We start from the raw sequence: 17796 nt of genomic DNA on the forward strand, positions 1-17796 counted from the left end.
CCTTTAATTAATTCGAATGCAGCCTCTGCCTCTGTAGTCCATTGTAAAGGTGTAGTACTATTTGATTGCCCTGCTGCTTTAATCATAGCTCGTAATGGCGCTGTTTTAAGAGCATAATCACAAATCCACTGTCTGCTGTATCCCGCCATTCCCAGAAACGAAAGCATCTGTCCAACTGTTTGTGGCTATGGAGCTTTAATTATGGTGTCTATGTGTGATGAAGCAATACACCTTTTATCACCGCACAACTTCCTACCTAAACATTCTACTTCTTGTTCACACAACTGTATTTTATCCTTACTGATTTTATGACCTCCTTCAGCTAGGGCGCATAAGACAGTTACTGTGTCTCTTTCACACTGCTCTTTTGTAGGACTGCAAATAAATAAATCATCCATGTACTGAATTAGAGTGCTATCAATATTGATATGTTGTAAGTCCTCAGAGAGCACCCTATTGAAAATGGTTGGACAAAAACCTTGTGGCATCCTGGTGTATGTGTATTGTTGACCCTGGTATGTAAATGCAAAAAGGTATTGTGAGTCTGGATGTAAGGGTAAATGCTAAAAAATGCTGAACATAAGTCTATTACTGTGTACCATTGAGTGTCCGGTGGAATATTTGACAACACTGTATGAGGGTCTGGTATAACTGGAGTCTCCGCTTCAACTATGGCATTAATCGCCCTTAAATCATGCACTAACCTCTAATCGTTTGAATGTGGCTTTTTGATGGGGAAGATCGGGGTATTACATGGACTTTTAATTTTGATTAAGACTCCTGACTGTACCAAGCCCTCAATAGTAGGCCTAATGCCATCTATGGCCTGAGGTGTGAGTGGATATTGTTTTTTATATGGTAAGTTAACCCCTGCTTTAACTTTAATTTTTATTGGTTGTGCAGATCTGACCATACCTACATCTGTCTTATATAATGTCCATAGATTGTCTGGTACCTGCTGCAACAGGGTGTTTTGCTCTTCAGTGAGTGGCAATTGTGTGTATATCCTTTCATCTAACACCACTTTTTCAGTTACACTCTGATCATATGTCTTATTTGATATCCTAATAAATTGTTTATCTGAAGAAATGTGAATATTAGGATTAGCGGTTGGAAGCCAATTTTGTATTTGCAATGTCTTTTTGATCATAGGTCCTAAATCATGTGATTCATGTCCATCAGCAATCAGTAAAGTTATATGAGGCACAGAGTTATTGACTTGAAACCACTGTTGGAGCTGGGCTGGTAAGGTTACGGCTGCTGCTGCACCTTGCGGTCCCACATAAATGTCCTCCCCTATGATATAGGGTTGGAGTCCGTTGACGTCTTCATCCCAACATTCCTCATAATCTTTGTCTGATTGATCCTCATCAAACTTCATTGTGCAATGTAAGGGTAACCTTGGGTCTGTTGCTTTCCCCAGCTGGGCCTGCACCCATGGTTTCCATAGCATCCACTGTTGTTGTAATGCTGTATTATGCGGTGTGAGACGTAGCCAGTATGCTACTGGCTGATTTAGAGATTGTTCTTCTGCTGCTGACAGTGACATCACAGACCTCACAACTCCATCTGGAAAATCAACATAAACCCCATCTTGTGTACACATTATTTTAGCTTTTAATGGGCATAGGATATCTCTTCCCATGAGATTAGCTGGTGTGTTGGCTGAATAGAGTAAGGATGCAATTATTGTTCTTCCGTTAATTTGCATTGGTACAGGCTCTGTTAATGGTATTACCTGTAATTTCCCAGAGAAGCCCACAGTCTTCACAGATGGCTTTGAAAGGGGGAGAGCTGAGCCCTCTTTACCAATGCATGAATATGTTGCGCCTGTATCCACCATAAATAAGTGTTCTCTCTGGTTTATAACTACAGGTATGGTGGGCTGTTCTTGTGGATGCTGTGAGGTGACAGGCAGCGTCTGCTCTCCCTCGGGCCTCTCTGGGCAGCCCTAATATGGTAATCCTGTTGCCGGGCCTGTCCAAGGATTGATTGGGCATTCTCTTTTCTTGTGCCCTACTTGGTTACATCCCCAACACAATTCGTTGCTTGTTTGAGTGGGGGCTTGTGGCTGCTGTTGTCCAGGCTGTGCTGGCCCCTGCTGTGCTTGCCAGGCATTATACGGCTGTGGTCCTGGTTGTTGGTTCTGTGGGGGGTATGCTTGGTTCTGTGGAGGGTACCCAGCTGTCGTTTGTGTCGGGCCTCTGTATCCTCCTCTTTGTCGTTTTCCCCGTCCTCTTGACGGCTTGTAACCATAGGGGGTGAATTCACGTGCACTTGGATTATGAGTGTGGCTGATGGTAAGGCCATGGCTGGGTTTATGGCTGTAGAAGGTTGATACATGTGTGTCGGTGGCATTGGCTGCTGCTGATTTAGCACTGGAGCAGGGGGCGTCTGAGGCGGTGATGGCACTTGTGGTATAGCTGTCACTACAGGTGCTTGGATGTGCTCCTCTTTCTTTTTGCCTCTGGTATTCTTTGTGAGCTGTCCTACTTGCAACTGAGTCAATTTGTTGGCCAGCCGCTTGGACTCCTCCTCCTGCTTCCGCTGCTCCTTTCTGTGTTGTTACTGTTCTTATGTTCCACTTTTTCATAAACTTTAAAATGTGGGCTTTGTGTTGCGGGTGTTTTTGAATAACTAATTCTTTTGGTGTATTCATGTTTTTGCTCATCACGGCTTTTTTCATGTTGTTAATCAAGCGCCCTTATATATCACAGACACGTGTTTTTAAGTTGATTTCAATATTTCTGGCCTGTCGTCTCCTTCTTTGGTTTTAATGTACACAGTGATTTTACCAGCAGTTACAGCACCCTTATATTGCTCTCCTGACCCGAATACAACACTTAACCATTATGATCAGCTACTGTTCTTATTATATTCCCCCAGTTACCTGTCTCCCCTTATCTCTACGCGAGTTTACAGTTATATACAATCTGGGATTAACCAACTGCTTTCCTGGACCTTTAATACATGAATTCTCTTATACCCCAAAAATAGACTTAACGGTAAGATTACAATATTTTCTAGGTTCCTATAGAGACTTTTAATATCGGCTGCAACATACTAGCACTCCATAGCCTCCGTAAATATACAGTCCACGTTAAGCTGCACCTTTTATGAATTTACTCAGTTAGTAATTTGCCAAAGCTTTAGTTCGATCAGCCGGTCACTTTGCCAGTGTTTAATACCATTTAAAATCTTTATACGTTTGCTCTAACCAAAAACGTGTCCTAATTCCGTACGTTTCAACATAGTCTTTTTAAATTGAACTGGTCAAAAACGGCATCTATAATACACGTGCAATAACAAAAATTAAGTAGTCTGCGTTTTTATCACACACAAAATTTACTACTTAATTTACTTGATATTTCACATGTACTCTTCGCATATGGAAGTTTGCTACTACAGCGTAGGCATTTAACATTACTCAGTGGTTCTTTAGACTGGGGCTGATAGCGAAACAAGGGTTGTTCATGACAATGTGCACACTTAGCAATGTTTAGGGAGGTCCTAGCGTTTCACTCGCCATTCATACCGTTCACTCATTCATACAATTGCCGGTACATTCACACTCTTACCAAAGGTCGCTGTCCTATAGGTACCTTAGTGACCCACTATTAGACTGCTGTCCTAAACAGGCCCCCTAGCAAGTCTAAATAACATATGTATATATATATATATATATATATATATAATAAAATTTTGGGGTTTTTTTTCGTTTTCTTTTTATTATTTAGCGTCACTGTCCCGTAGGCCCCTTAGTGACTTCTAGACTGCCGTCCCAACTGGGCCCCTTAGCAAGTCTAGCTTCTAGTAGCTACTCAGACTGCCGTCCTAAACAGGCCCCTTAGCTAGTCTGGTGTTAATCAAAGTCGCCATCCTTAGGCCCCTTAGCGACTACTAGGTTGCCGTCCCAAGCAGGCCCCTTAGCTAACCTAGATTTGATCTATACCTCTCCTGCCCGTGCAGACCTCCCACTGATACACTTCCTCAACACAATGGGAGCGGTATCCACAGGATGGTGTTTATGTGTGCTGTTGTGTGAGTGGCGCTAATCACCGATAGAAGACTGGGCCCCATTTAAGGTCTGTTGGCCCAAGACCACCCTCCGGCGTGCGTTGCCCCAAGGGGACTCACAGAGGGCTGGATACTTACCTAAGCAGACTGGTTGTTAACACCGCAAGGTTTCCCCAGTCTGCTTGTCTGAGGCCCGGGAGGCAGGTACCGAGCAATACGTCACCTCCCAGACAGCCCCGGGTGGGAGTCCACTTCCAGCATATAGCCCCCCGATCTGCTCCTGCCCGGTATACACCAAGCCAGAGCCCTTCGGGAAGCCACCAAGCTTCTACTGGAAGCGCACCCAAACAAAAAACAAAAACCTTCTCCCATACACCGGTCCCTCAGCACATGCAGTGTAAACAGCTTCTACTTAAACAACACAGAGGAGTTAATCACACACACACACACACACACACACACACAATCTCACACTCACAAATTACTGCCTCAGACTCTGCTATAATTTAGATTCTTTTAGAGGAGAGGCCAGATAATGCCTCGGCCTGGGCGGATCCACTGCTCTTGGTATCGACAATTTTTTGCAGAATTTTGGAAAAAGGCTCTACTTACCTTTTCTATGTGGCCACCGTCGATCCAAGGAGCAGATCCGTCCAAGCTGTCGGCTTCCCCGTGCCTCTCCTGGCTGGCTCGCCACTCAAATGTGGGTGAAATTCTCAGCCTGGGCCAAATGAGACTGAGTCCCAACGCCACACGATACCTGTTCTGAGACAAAACAATAGGAGTCTAACAATGAGTCAGATGCAGTGTAAGTTTATTGTATAGTTCAAAAGGCATACAACAAACTGAGTCAGGTCCCGGGGAGTGACTCACGCCTTCTCACAAAGCACTGGTTTTTATACACGTTTTCTCAAAAAAAGATACACATTACTTTGTCTCTTTGTATGTGGGGTGCCTCTGCCAGCCCATTTTCACAGACCCCTCTCATCACTGGTTTGTTACTTTATTATTGTTTAGTTCCTTTACATTTACCATACGTTGTCACCAATATTTACTGCCCTGCTAAGTGGTGGAGTAAGATATATCACAAACCTGGAATATTTCACCTTCTCCATATATTATGACTGACCACAACACTCTGACAGAGGTGCCGTTCTTTCCCCATATATTATGACTGACCACAACACTCTGGCAGAGGTGCCGACCTTATCTCACATGCAGTCCCCTAAAGGGCCACACAGGTCTCTTCTTTCTGAACAAAGAGAACCTGATGTTTCTTACAATACAAAGGATTGTATAGTTATAGCTGTTAATATAAACGATTACACTGATTCACCCCTATAATAATGAATACATTATTGATACATTGTTTATCGTGGTTACTATAGTGGTTATCTTAAAGGAGAGTAATATTTCTCCAACAAGCGTCATAAACACCAAAGTTCGCCATTCTCAAGGCTTAAACAGGACAGCGTTTAACTCAGCGAACGTTTCTCAATTCTCAAGGCTTAAACAGGACAGCGTTCAACTCAGCGAACGTTTCTCAAGCAAGCAGCGTTCCCCGATGGAAACGGCGCTAACAGCCTTTCAAAACTGTGTTCTATCCGACAATACACAGCATAAATGAATGCGGGTTTTTACAGGCCTACCGGTCTGGAGTTCGCGTCCCAATCAGTCTTTGGCGTTGCAGTTGCACATTTGTTGGTATAATGCGTGGGTCCATATCGTATTGGTAATTCCAATTTCGTTCAACAGTCCGTATTCTCTTATTCGCTTGTTGGGTTCTACATTTACATTTCTTTTTTTTTGTTATTGACAAACATATAGTGACTACGAACCAACTAAAAGTCGCCGAGAGGCTAGGGTTAGGGAGTTCTGCACCGCTGTCTCGCTACAAACAATAAATCCAACTTCCATGCATTTACGTTCGATCGTTTATTTCACAAATAAAGACAAGACCATTTCAGACGTCAAACTGAACCCTAGCACAGCAAAGCAAGGCAAGATCATGAGCATCCAAACAGTAAGTACGGTCAACAAAAAATACACACTCCCTACTCACCCCCTCCCCATGCTGCCACACCGGTAAACAGGTGAATATATTCCCTCATTCTTTCAAACGCTACCTACACCTACACCCACGTGATATGCGTGACAACTAAACCCAGAGGTAGACGCGCAAATACAAACACAAACATTTCATAGGCATATGGCTCCTATAACCAGTGAAATTTACTAATGTGTAAAAAAGTGTGCCGTGAAGTGGAAGAAAAGACTGATAAAATTATTTAAATGAATATTAACATAAAAGCAGCCTTACACAACATACATACAGTAGAAAACATGTAGATGTGGTAATATGCATCAGTTCACACACACACACAAGATGTAAAGAAAAGATCAACCACGTATATTTTTCCAAGATGTTTTTATTATGAACAATCATAATGTTCCCTTCAAATGTTCAAAATGTTTTTTTCAGTGAGTCACTACAGATGGTTTGGGACCTCTCTTTGGCCTATGTTATAAATGAATGTTTCATTCACTAACTGCCCTAAGATGACACAGGCACATGCCCAAACATGCCCACAGGTGCGTATACACACACACACAACACACATATACACATCAACACACACACACACACACAAACTGAATGAACAACCTGTCATGACCCTTGTTGCTGAGCAGTGCAATGGTTAAGGTTATTGGTTAATGGGTTAGGGTTATTGGTTATAGGTCATTTGTTAATGGGTTAGGGTTACTGGTTAATGGGTTAGGGTTATTGGTTAATGGGTGTGACTGTAGCCAGCATGCTAACTAACTCATTCAAATAACAACTGGAATATGACAAAGGAAAGCTAGACACAAGTCAGACTGAATAATTTGTTCAGTTATCAAGCCAAGAGTTAAGATAATTCTTTAGATAAGTAGTTTTATTATATCACAAAGCAAAATCAGCTAGTTTATAATGTACCCTTTTCATGTGAAGAAACCTGTGCTCAGTTAAGTATGTGATTGGATGGTCAGAATGACAGTGTTTTTCTCTGTAACATCTGATTGGATGGTAAGTGACATTGCTTTTCTGTGTAACATCTGATTGGATAGTCAGAATGACCTTGTAACTCTTGCCAGTGCTTGTTGCTCTGATTGTATCCTACCCCAAAGACTCTTTGTGTGTTTGTGGGTGTGTGTACCAAGCGTGTGGACATGTGTGCGTGTGTGTGTGTGTTTGTTTGCTGGTTTTTGTGTGTGTTTGTGTGTGTATGTATGTGTGCATGCGTGAGTGTTCATGTGTGTGTGTGTCAGAACTGGATGCAAGACTGGACCACGACCTTACTGCACCTGTGACCTTTCACTGAGACCTGCCCTCTGACCTTCATACACAGAACTTTATACACAGAATTGTGGTGTGGTGAAATCTAAACCTCCATATTACATCTTCATTACATTAACCTGAGAGGAAACACCTTCATATGTGACTGTACTTGGTGTCTCTCCTGTCTGGAGGAAACATCCCTAAATAACATGACCAATGCAGTAATTCACATTATTAAATATCGCTATTGCTCAAAAACTACACACTGTGCACAAGTACTCAGGCATACACATAACCACATCCTGGGATTACCTTACCTTGCACTACTGATTTTTTCAGAGACCTGAAGTGAAAACAGGCACCTGACGATCTGATCATATCCCATCAGACTACAACCAACCTGCATTTGTGTGTCTACGGATCAGGCCTCCAGCTCCTCTCTGTTTGTGTTAGTATGTGTGTTGTGTAATGTGTTAGTGTGTGTACTGTAGTGTTGTGTGTTAGTATGTGTTGTGTGATGTGTTAGTGTGTGTACTGTAGTGTTGTGTGTTAGTATGTGTGTTGTGTAATGTGTTACCGTGTGTACTGTAGTGTCGTGTGTTAGTATGTGTGTTGTGTAATGTGTTACCGTGTGTACTGTAGTGTCATGTGTTAGTATGTGTGTTGTGTAATGTGTTACTGTGTGTGTACTGTAGTGTCGTGTGTTAGTATGTGTTGTGTGATGTGTTAGTGTGTGTACTGTAGTGTTGTGTGTTAGTATGTGTGTTGTGTAATGTGTTAGTGTGTGTACTGTAGTGTCGTGTGTTAGTATGTGTGTTGTGTAGTGTGTTAGTGTGTGTACTGTAGTGTTGTGTGTTAGTATGTGTGTTGTGTAATGTGTTAGTGTGTGTACTGTAGTGTCATGTGTTAGTATGTGTGTTGTGTAATGTGTTAGTGTGTGTACTGTAGTGTCGTGTGTTAGTATGTGTGTTGTGTGATGTGTTAGTATGTGTACTGTAGTGTCGTGTGTTAGTATGTGTGTTGTGTGATGTGTTAGTGTGTGTACTGTAGTGTCGTGTGTTAGTATGTGTGTTGTGTAATGTGTTACTGTGTGTGTACTGTAGTGTTGTGTTAGTATGTGTGTTGTGTAATGTGTTAGTGTGTGTACTGTAGTGTCGTGTGTTAGTATGTGTGTTGTGTAATGTGTTACTGTGTGTGTACTGTAGTGTTGTGTTAGTATGTGTGTTGTGTAATGTGTTAGTGTGTGTACTGTAGTGTTGTGTGTTAGTATGTGTGTTGTGTAATGTGTTAGTGTGTGTACTGTAGTGTTGTGTGTTAGTATGTGTGTTGTGTGATGTGTTAGTGTGTGTACTGTAGTGTCGTGTGTTAGTATGTGTGTTGTGTAATGTGTTAGTGTGTGTACTGTAGTGTCGTGTGTTAGTATGTGTGTTGTGTAATGTGTTACTGTGTGTGTACTGTAGTGTCGTGTGTTAGTATGTGTGTTGTGTAATGTGTTAGTGTGTGTACTGTAGTGTCGTGTGTTAGTATGTGTGTTGTGTTACTGTGTGTACTGTAGTGTCGTGTGTTAGTGTGTGTGTTAGTGTGTGTGGTGAGTCAGTCTGTGTAGTGTGTTGGTGTGTGCAGTGTGTTAGTGTGTGTAGTGTGTTGGTGTGTGTGTAGTAGGGGTGGACGGTATAAATGGTATAGAAAGTACACCGGTATGAATTTGTCCTATGGTATGGATTCTGACCATACCATGCTGACAGGTAAAGCCCTCAGTACGCTTCCACTGCAGCAAAGCTCGCTTCGCTCTCATTCAGGTTGTATGGGGGTGAAGTTTGTTCTGACTGGGCGAAATCGGAGCAAATCTGGCAAAGCAAGTGAAACTGAGATGGCGAATCCCTAATTTCATGCAAATGAGAACCACATGAGAACCAATCAGTTTAGTGTGTGATGTATTTGGTACATGATGTTCTCTGAAAAGTTTGACCAAGATGGCAGAGGCTAAGTGCTACATGTAGCATGAAAATCTGTATATGATTAAAAGATGGATAGGCAACCATTTGTGTCTACATCAACATGCATTGTTGTTTACATGTTACATGAACATAGTCGGGGCCAGAACGGCAGAAAAAACTCTCTCAACGGCTCTGGTCGGGCCAAACAGATCACTGTAGACCTTCATTTAAGCACTCAAACTTAACTGCTACTGACAGAATAGCCAAAAAGCTGGCTTGCTGTCTGCGCGACCATGCCCCCACAGCAAACAGTGGTAGGGTGAAATTCGCGAGGCCTTTTGCTGTCTGGGAGAGCAGACAGTAGGGCTGCCGTCATTAGTCAACATAACTGATGACACTGACGCTGAAATTGACATCAATATTTTAAACTGACGCATTTGTTGTTTTATTTTTATGAATTTACCTTTTTGATTTCTGAAACACTTCAGTCCATTATAACGAATGTTTTTCTTCAATATCAATACGTAACTGCTGCTCGGGCTCTCTACTGATTAATCTATGGACTATTTGGCATTTTCCAAAGTCAGTGGTGGACCGACATAACAAATGCCATCACTGTGTACTTGTTCTTAAAATACCTCTGTACTATGTGAAGACTATGTCCTAGTAATACAGTTAAGAGGACAGCAATAGGTACCATGCAGTTATCATACCAGTGCTTTACCTTCTTCAGAGGCATTTATACTGAAATTTTAAGAAAAAACGAACATACCTTGATATATACCATTACCATCTGTATTTCAAGTTATACCGTGATATAAATTTCAGGCCTTACCGCCCAGCCCTAGCGTGTAGTGTAGTGTGCTCGTGTGCAGTGTAGTGTGGTGTGTGTGTGTACTGTAGTGTAATGTATTAGTGTGCATGTAGTTTAGTGTGTACTGTAGTGTGTGTAGTGTAGTGTGTAGTATTGTGGTGTTGTAGTGTACTTTGTGTAGTGCATGTCTTGGTCTGTGTGTGTATAAGGTCAGAGAGCAGAACTCAGATATCCCCACTGATTCCAGAATGAGATGAGGGGCATTACCCATAATGCCCCTCTCATGACCATCACTTGTTGGACAGAAGGACAGAGAGATGACACACATACAGCAGCCACTTACACACGTAGGATTAAAATCAACAAAGTCTCTTCACTGTTCCTTAAAAAAAACAAACAAAGACAAGCAAACACTTCAGTGATTACTTAATCAGATGTGATTTAAACCACCCTGAACTGGAAGGTCCTGACCAAACTCCACCCAGCTGTGAGTCAGCAGAGGCAGACAGCTGACTGGGTGGGAGAGGCTATGCAGAAGTGGTGCAGTTTCAAAGTTCTTCCCATTTTCCCATGGAACAAACACACACACAGTCTCACACAGGAGTGTTTTGCCTGAGTGTTGTGGGTGAGGGAGGGTGTGTGGTAGCTGTGTGTGTGTGCTCCATAAGGTCTGTGCCTGTGTGAGGTGTGTGTGTGTGAGTGAGGTGTGTGTAGCTGGTGGAGTGTCTAGTTAGGGCAGCGCTCAGGCCTGACTGTCTTGGTGGTAGGGTTCGGCAGCGACCTTTGACCTTAAAGTCAGACTCACAAGTGTGAGAGCCTCTCACATTCCCTAAAATGTCAGGTTTTGACGGTGGGCGGGGCAAAACTCCCGATTGGCTAAGCTCAGGTTTGGATGGTGGACGTGGCAGCACTGCTGATTGGCTGAGCTCAGGTTTGGATGGTGGATGTGGCAGCACTGCTGATTGGCTGAGCTCAGGTTTGGATGGGGGACGTGACAGCACTGCTGATTGGCTGAGCTCAGGTTTGGATGGTGGACGTGGCAGCACTGCTGATTGGCTGAGCTCAGGTTTGGATGGTGGATGTGGCAGCACTGCTGATTGGCTGAGCTCAGGTTTGGATGGGGGACGCGGCAGCACTGCTGATTGGCTGAGCTCAGGTTTGGATGGTGGACGTGGCAGCACTGCTGATTGGCTGAGCTCAGGTTTGGATGGTGGACGTGACAGCACTGCTGATTGGCTGAGCTCAGGTTTGGATGGGGGACGTGGCAGCACTGCTGATTGGCTGAGCTCAGGTTTGGATGGTGGACGTGGCAGCACTGCTGATTGGCTGAGCTCAGGTTTGGACGGTGGGCGTGGCAAAACTCCCGATTGGCTGACCTCAGGCTCGGGCAGTGGGTGTGGCAAAGCAACTGACTGATTGAAGTCAGGTTTGGAAGAGAGGCCAGGGGGCATTACTGTGTGTTTGCATTGCAAGAGCTGTGTATGTGTGAGGTGTGTGTAACTAGTAGAATGACTGGTTTTGGGGGAGCTCAGGCCTGACTGTCTGGGTGGAAGAGTCCGACAACGACCTTTGACCTTGCGGTCAGGATCACGTGGTGGAGGTCCATCCAAGACGAATTCACGGCACTGAGAAGCAGAGTTTGGGAAGATGGGTGTGACATGCTCCTCCGGTGTGTGCATATCAGCATTGGGCTTACTGGGCGTGTCTGCAGGGGCTGAATCTACACCCTCTCCCTCTTTTTTCCCCTCCTCCTCCTCTGATTGGTTCCCTGATTTAGTGGATGACTGGCTGTCAGGTTTGTCATCTGATTGGCTGTCTTGCTGGTCAGAGGTGTTGCTCTGTGCTGCAGCGCTGTCGTCCAAGGGCCGAGGGTCCTCATCCCCTGGGCCCCTGACGATGAGGTTGGTGCTGCTGGGCTGCTGTGATTGGCCACATTGCCTCCTCTCCTCACTCAGCAGGAGGTCCAGCAGCAGAGCTTTCTCCCGCTTTAGTTCCTCCTTCAGAGACCGCGGCACGTCAGGAATCAGCCAGGCTACCAGCCTGCTGAGAAACATGGCAAAGTTCTACACACACACACACACATACACACACACACACAAACTGTTAATAAACAACCAACACACACTGATTAGACACACTGGCACAATGAACTACTGCGTTTAAATAAATTACCTGGAAAAAGATGACAAAAGCCAAGCGTGCAGCCAGCACTGACCAGTACTGCTTAGACAACTGATAAGACTCAGGAGACCACGGAGGATCTCTGTAATCCTTATATCTGGCGGACAGACAGGGAAAGAAGCACAGATAGAAAGACAGTCAGAGAATGAGAGAGGGAGAGAGACAGAGAGAAAGTCAGAAAGTGAGTGAGGGAGAGAGAGATGGACAGAAAGGCACACAGTCACAGAATGAGAGAGAGAACAGGTGATTTTTTTAAGAAAGATAAGAGGTGTTGTGTGTGTGTGTGTTTGTGTGTATGTATGCATATGTTTGTGTGTGTGTTGTCTGTCCTTTTGTGATGTGTATATATCCATGGGTAATCAAACCAAATGAGTATGTTGCATTAAATGAAGCTAGTCCACCTGGATACAGTTATATACAATAGCCTCATGTAACTAGCAGAGGAGGAGGCGTTGCAGTTATTTATAATGATAATCTAGGCATCATACAAAAACCTCTACATAAATTCAATGCGTTTGAAGTTCTTTATAGAAACATAACATATGTAGCCACAAAAAATAAGTCTACCCAGTGTATCACACTAATTATTATCTATAGACCCCCTGGGCCATACTCTGAATTCCTCTGTAAATTTGCAGATTTCATCTCAAACCTCGCTATTTCTTTAGACAAAGCTCTAATTGTTGGAGACTTTAACATTCATTTTGATAACCCACAGGATCCTCTGAGAACAGCGCTCGTGGCCATTCTAGATTCAGTAGGGATTAATCAGATGGTCATAGGGCCCACTCATAATGGTGGCCACACCCTTGATCTTATACTAACACTCGGATTAAATCTAGGAAGTATAGTCACATTTCCACAATCTCAGATCATTATCTTATCTCATTCAAAATGTTTCTTTGTAATAATTTATGCACCTCGCCACGCTATCATAATAAACATACGTTTACACCAGCTACTACGCAGAACTTTATCAATAATCTCCCAGAGTTATCAACTTTGATTGGATCACTGTCACACCCCACAGAACTTGATCAGGCAACTGAATCTTTAGAGTTAACATTCCGCAACACCTTAGATAATGTGGCCCCACTTAAAAGGAAAATAATCAGAGAGAAAAAACTAGCTCCCTGGTATAATGAGCACACACGCACCTTAAAACATACCACTCGAAAATTAGAATGTAAATGGCGTAAACTAAATTGGTAGTATTCCAGTTAGCATGGAAGGAGAGCCTCCTGAGCTACAGAGAAGCTCTTAGTGCCACTAGATCAATGTATCTCTCCACCCTAATAGAAGACAACAAAAATAATCCTAGATTTTTATTTAATATTGTATCAAAACTAACTGGGAATAAGAGTACCTCGGAAACAGGAACACCATCAATATACAGTGGCGACGCATTCATGAATTTGTTCAACAGCAAAATTGAAAATATCAGACAAACAATCCAGACTATAAATTTTAAACTAGATAATTTGATCGCTAACACTGTAGATAACAATATAACTATATCAGATCAGCGATTAGAATGTTTTACTCCCCTTCAAGTGACCGAATTAACCTCACTAATTTCTTCATCAAAATCACCAACTTGTGTACTAGATCCCTTACCTACACGTTTTCTCAAGCATATACTACCAGTAGTCATCAAACCTCTTCTAAAAATAATCAGTTCCTCCCTTAGCACTGGCTACGTATCTAAATCTTTTAAACTAGCAGTTATCAAACCCCTAAGTAAAAAACCTGACCTCGACCCCTGTTCATTGTCCAACTATAGGCCAATATCTAACCTCCCCTTTATCTCCAAGATCCTAGAAAAGGCTGTAGGACAGCAGTTATGCTCATACTTACATAGGAATAACATTCATGAAATGTATCAGATCATTCATAGCACAGAGACAGCACTGGTTAAAGTTGCAAATGACCTATTACTGGCCTCTGATCAGGGTTGTGTCTCCTTGCTTGTGTTGCTTGACCTCAGTGCAGCCTTTGACACCATTGATCACACCATTCTCCTTGATAGACTAGGAAATGCTGTTGGAGTTAAGGGAACGGCCCTCTTATGGCTTAGGTCCTACTTGACTGATCGTTATCAGTTTGTTGATGTAAATGGTGACTTCTCTGCACATACTGAGGTAAAGTTTGGAGTCCCGCAAGGTTCTCTTTTAGGCCCACTTCTTTTTTTCTTTATATATGCTACCTCTAGGTAATATTATTCGTAAACACAGTATTGGCTTCCACTGCTATGCTGATGACACACAGTTGTATATCTCAGCGAAGCCAGATGAGAGACACCAGCTTAACAAAATTGAGGAATGTCTAAAGGATATTAGGCACTGGATCCTTACTAACTTCCTCTCACTTAACTCTGAAAAAACAAAAGTACTTGTACTAGGATCACATGCAGCTAGGAGTAAGCTTTCCGATCACATAGTAACTCTGGATGGCCTTTCTCTTTCATCAGGTGCGGCAGTAAAAGACCTTGGTGTAATTATTGACCCCAGTCTTTCATTTGAAGCTCATGTAGATTACCAGGATGGCCTTCTTTCATCTTAGAAATATTAACAGGATAAGAAATGCATTGTCATTTCAAGATGCTGAAAAATTGGTTCATGCTTTCATTACCTCTAGGTTAGACTATTGTAATGCCTTACTGTCTGGATGTTCTAATAGGTGTATAAATAAGCTACAGTTAGTTCAGAATGCAGCAGCCAGAGTTCTTACTAGAACCAAAAGATATGATCACATCACCCCTATCTTATCCACGCTGCACTGGCTCCCAGTCAAATCTCGCATTGATTATAAAATCTCACTATTAATCTATAGAGCACTAAATGGTCTTGCGCCACAGTACCTGCGCGAACTCCTGGTCTTTTATGATCCACCCCGCCTACTTAGATCAAAAGGTGCAGGCTATTTGTTGGTACCTCGAGTTGTGATGGCTACAGCAGGGGGCAGAGCCATCTCTTACAGAGCCCCACAGTTATGGAACAGCCTCCCAATTAATGTTCGAGACTCAGACACAGTCTCTATGTTTAAGTCAAAGCTGAAAACTTATCTGTTTAGCCAAGCCTTTTGCTAACAGCTCTTTACTAGGCAAAGGAGCAGATCTGGAGGGTTCTAGGGCTTAGAATGTTTGGTGAACTGGGATGTTTGGATGCTGTCGCCCCCCCCACTCTAACATGTTCACTCAGGTTTGTTGACAGTGGAGTGGGTGGCCGCCTTGTGTCCCAGAGTGCCATCATGTCCATATTACCTTCTAGCTCTCCCTTTTAACTATGCTGTACTAGTTAGTCTTGCTGGAGTCTCTGCCTGCACTCGGCACACGATGTATATTTTCCCTTAACCATTAGGCCTATGTGGAAATGAACATCTAACAATGTCTCTCTCTCTCTCTCTCTCTGTCGAGCCACACATGCTACTCGCCACACATGCTACTCCTGAGATACCAGTAATCCTGACTCCTCCCGCCCTGTGGACCGATCCATCCTGGTGTTATCATCTTTCATCCCCCTGTCAGCCTCCTGTCAGCATCGCCATCCCCTTTGTTCATGCTCCAATTTACTTGCAATTGTAACTGCCCGCTGGGTCGGCACCTATCGCACACCTGTCTGGCCAAGGAGGGGTCTCCTCTCTCTGTGGTCCTTCTCAAGATTTCTCCCATTTTCCCATTTCTCTTTTGGGTTTTTGGGGAGTTTTTTCTTGCCCGCCATGAGGATTAAGTCGGGGGGTGCCGTCCTCTTTTGATTTGACTGTTGTGGCCTGTAAAGCCCTTTGAGACTGTAAACAGTGATATTGGGCTCTAAATAAACTTGAAACTTAATCTGTGTATAGTGTGTGAGTGTGTTAGTGTGTATGTATGCATATGTTTGTGTGTGTGTTGTCTGTCCTTTTGTGATGTGTATATATCCATGGGTAATCTGTGTATAGTGTGTGTGAGTGTTTGTGTGTATGTATGCATATGTTTGTGTGTGTGTTGTCTGTCCTTTTGTGATGTGTATACATCCATGGGTAATCTGTGTATAGTGTGTGTGTGTAGGTAATGTGTAAATATCCCTGTGCAATCTGTGTATATTTAAGTGTGTGTGTGTGAGTGTGCGTGTGTTTGTCCCTTTTTAATGTGTATATATTCATGTGTAATCTGGGTATGGTGTGTGTGTCTGTGTGTGCGGGTGGGTGGGTGTTCCTTCATAATGTTTATATATTCATATGTAATCTATGTGTGTGTGTTTGTAAAGTGTACATATCCATGTGTAATCTGTGCATAGTGTGTGAGTGTGTGTGTGTTTGCAATGTGTACATAGCCATGCGTAATCTGTGTACAGTGTGTGTGTGTGTTTGTGTTTGTAAAGTGTACATATCCATGTGTAATCTGTGTATAGTGTGTGAGTGTGTGTGTGTGTGTTTGTTAAGTGTACATATCCATACGTAATTTGTGTATAGTGTGTGTGTGTTTTTGGCCCCTTGCAATATGTATATATCCAGGAGTAATCTTTGTAGGGGGTGTTTCTGTGTGTGTGTGTGTGTGTGTGTGTTAGTAATGTGTACACATCCATGTGCATGTGTAATCTGTGTATAGTGTTTGTGTGTGTGTGTGTATTTGTAATGCATATATATGCATGTGTAATCTGTGTATTGTGAGTGTGTGTGTGTGTTTGTCCTTATGAATATATCCATGTGTAATCTGTGTATGGGTTGTGTGAGTGTGCGTGTGTGAGTGTTTGTTTCTGTGTAATGTGTATATATCCATGTGTAATTTGTGTATGGGTTGTGTGAGTGTGCGTGTATGAGTGTTTGTTTCTGTGTAATGTGTATATATCCATGTGTAATCTGTGTATGGGTTGTGTGAGTGTGCGTGTGTGAGTGTTTGTTTCTGTGTAATGTGTATATATCCATGTGTAATTTGTGTATAGTGTGTGTGTATGTGTCTGTGTCTGCGTGTTTGTAATGTGAACATATCCATGTGCAATCCGGGTTGTTTGTGTGTGTGTGTGTGTGAGTGTGTGTGTGTTTGTCCCTTTGTAATGTGTGTATATTCATGTGTAATCTGTGTTTATTGGTGTGTGTCTGAGAGAGTTAGCAGTGTACAGAGATGTCATTATCTGTTCAACAAACAAAATTATCTGTCTCTGTATCTGTATTCTGATAGTAGACCGGAATTGGGCGTGGTTTATAACAGAAGTCATGTTAAATCGGACAAATGTTGCATTTTTTACCCTAACATTCATTGGCAATGCAATTTTGTGCTTTCAAAGCATCAACTAATTTAACATTGGCATATAATTAATCATGAAATATATTTCCACATCCTACTGCTGCACCTTTCATCTCTCTCTCACTCTGTCTATTTTTATTTTTAACTAAACTAACTTAACAGTTTTATGAACTGTCTGAAAACACCCGATAACCGCTTTAACTGGAGGACACTGAACATTCAGAAACTGAAAAAATGTTTTATAAATTGAAAGATTCTGTTTTGCATTGGAAATAGAAGCTACTACAGTAGATACAGTTAAGCCCAA

General features: G+C 42.7%; 1 protein-coding gene across 1 annotated transcript in view; it reads right to left on the reverse strand.

Moving 5' to 3' along the window:
* Positions 1 to 2016: 2016 nt before the first annotated feature.
* Positions 2017 to 17796, reverse strand: part of ano2a (anoctamin 2a) — a 54113-nt gene continuing 38333 nt past the window's right edge. Inside the window, exons 26-29 of the mRNA XM_030790422.1 lie at positions 12260 to 12365; positions 11570 to 12150; positions 10841 to 11398; positions 2017 to 2557 (exon numbers count right to left, since the gene is read on the reverse strand). Coding sequence (XP_030646282.1) covers positions 2017 to 2557; positions 10841 to 11398; positions 11570 to 12150; positions 12260 to 12365 — 1786 coding nt within the window. The remainder of the gene's footprint in view (positions 2558 to 10840; positions 11399 to 11569; positions 12151 to 12259; positions 12366 to 17796) is intronic.

This window comes from Chanos chanos, chromosome 13, assembly GCF_902362185.1.
Source record: "Chanos chanos chromosome 13, fChaCha1.1, whole genome shotgun sequence".
NCBI lineage: Eukaryota > Metazoa > Chordata > Actinopteri > Gonorynchiformes > Chanidae > Chanos > Chanos chanos.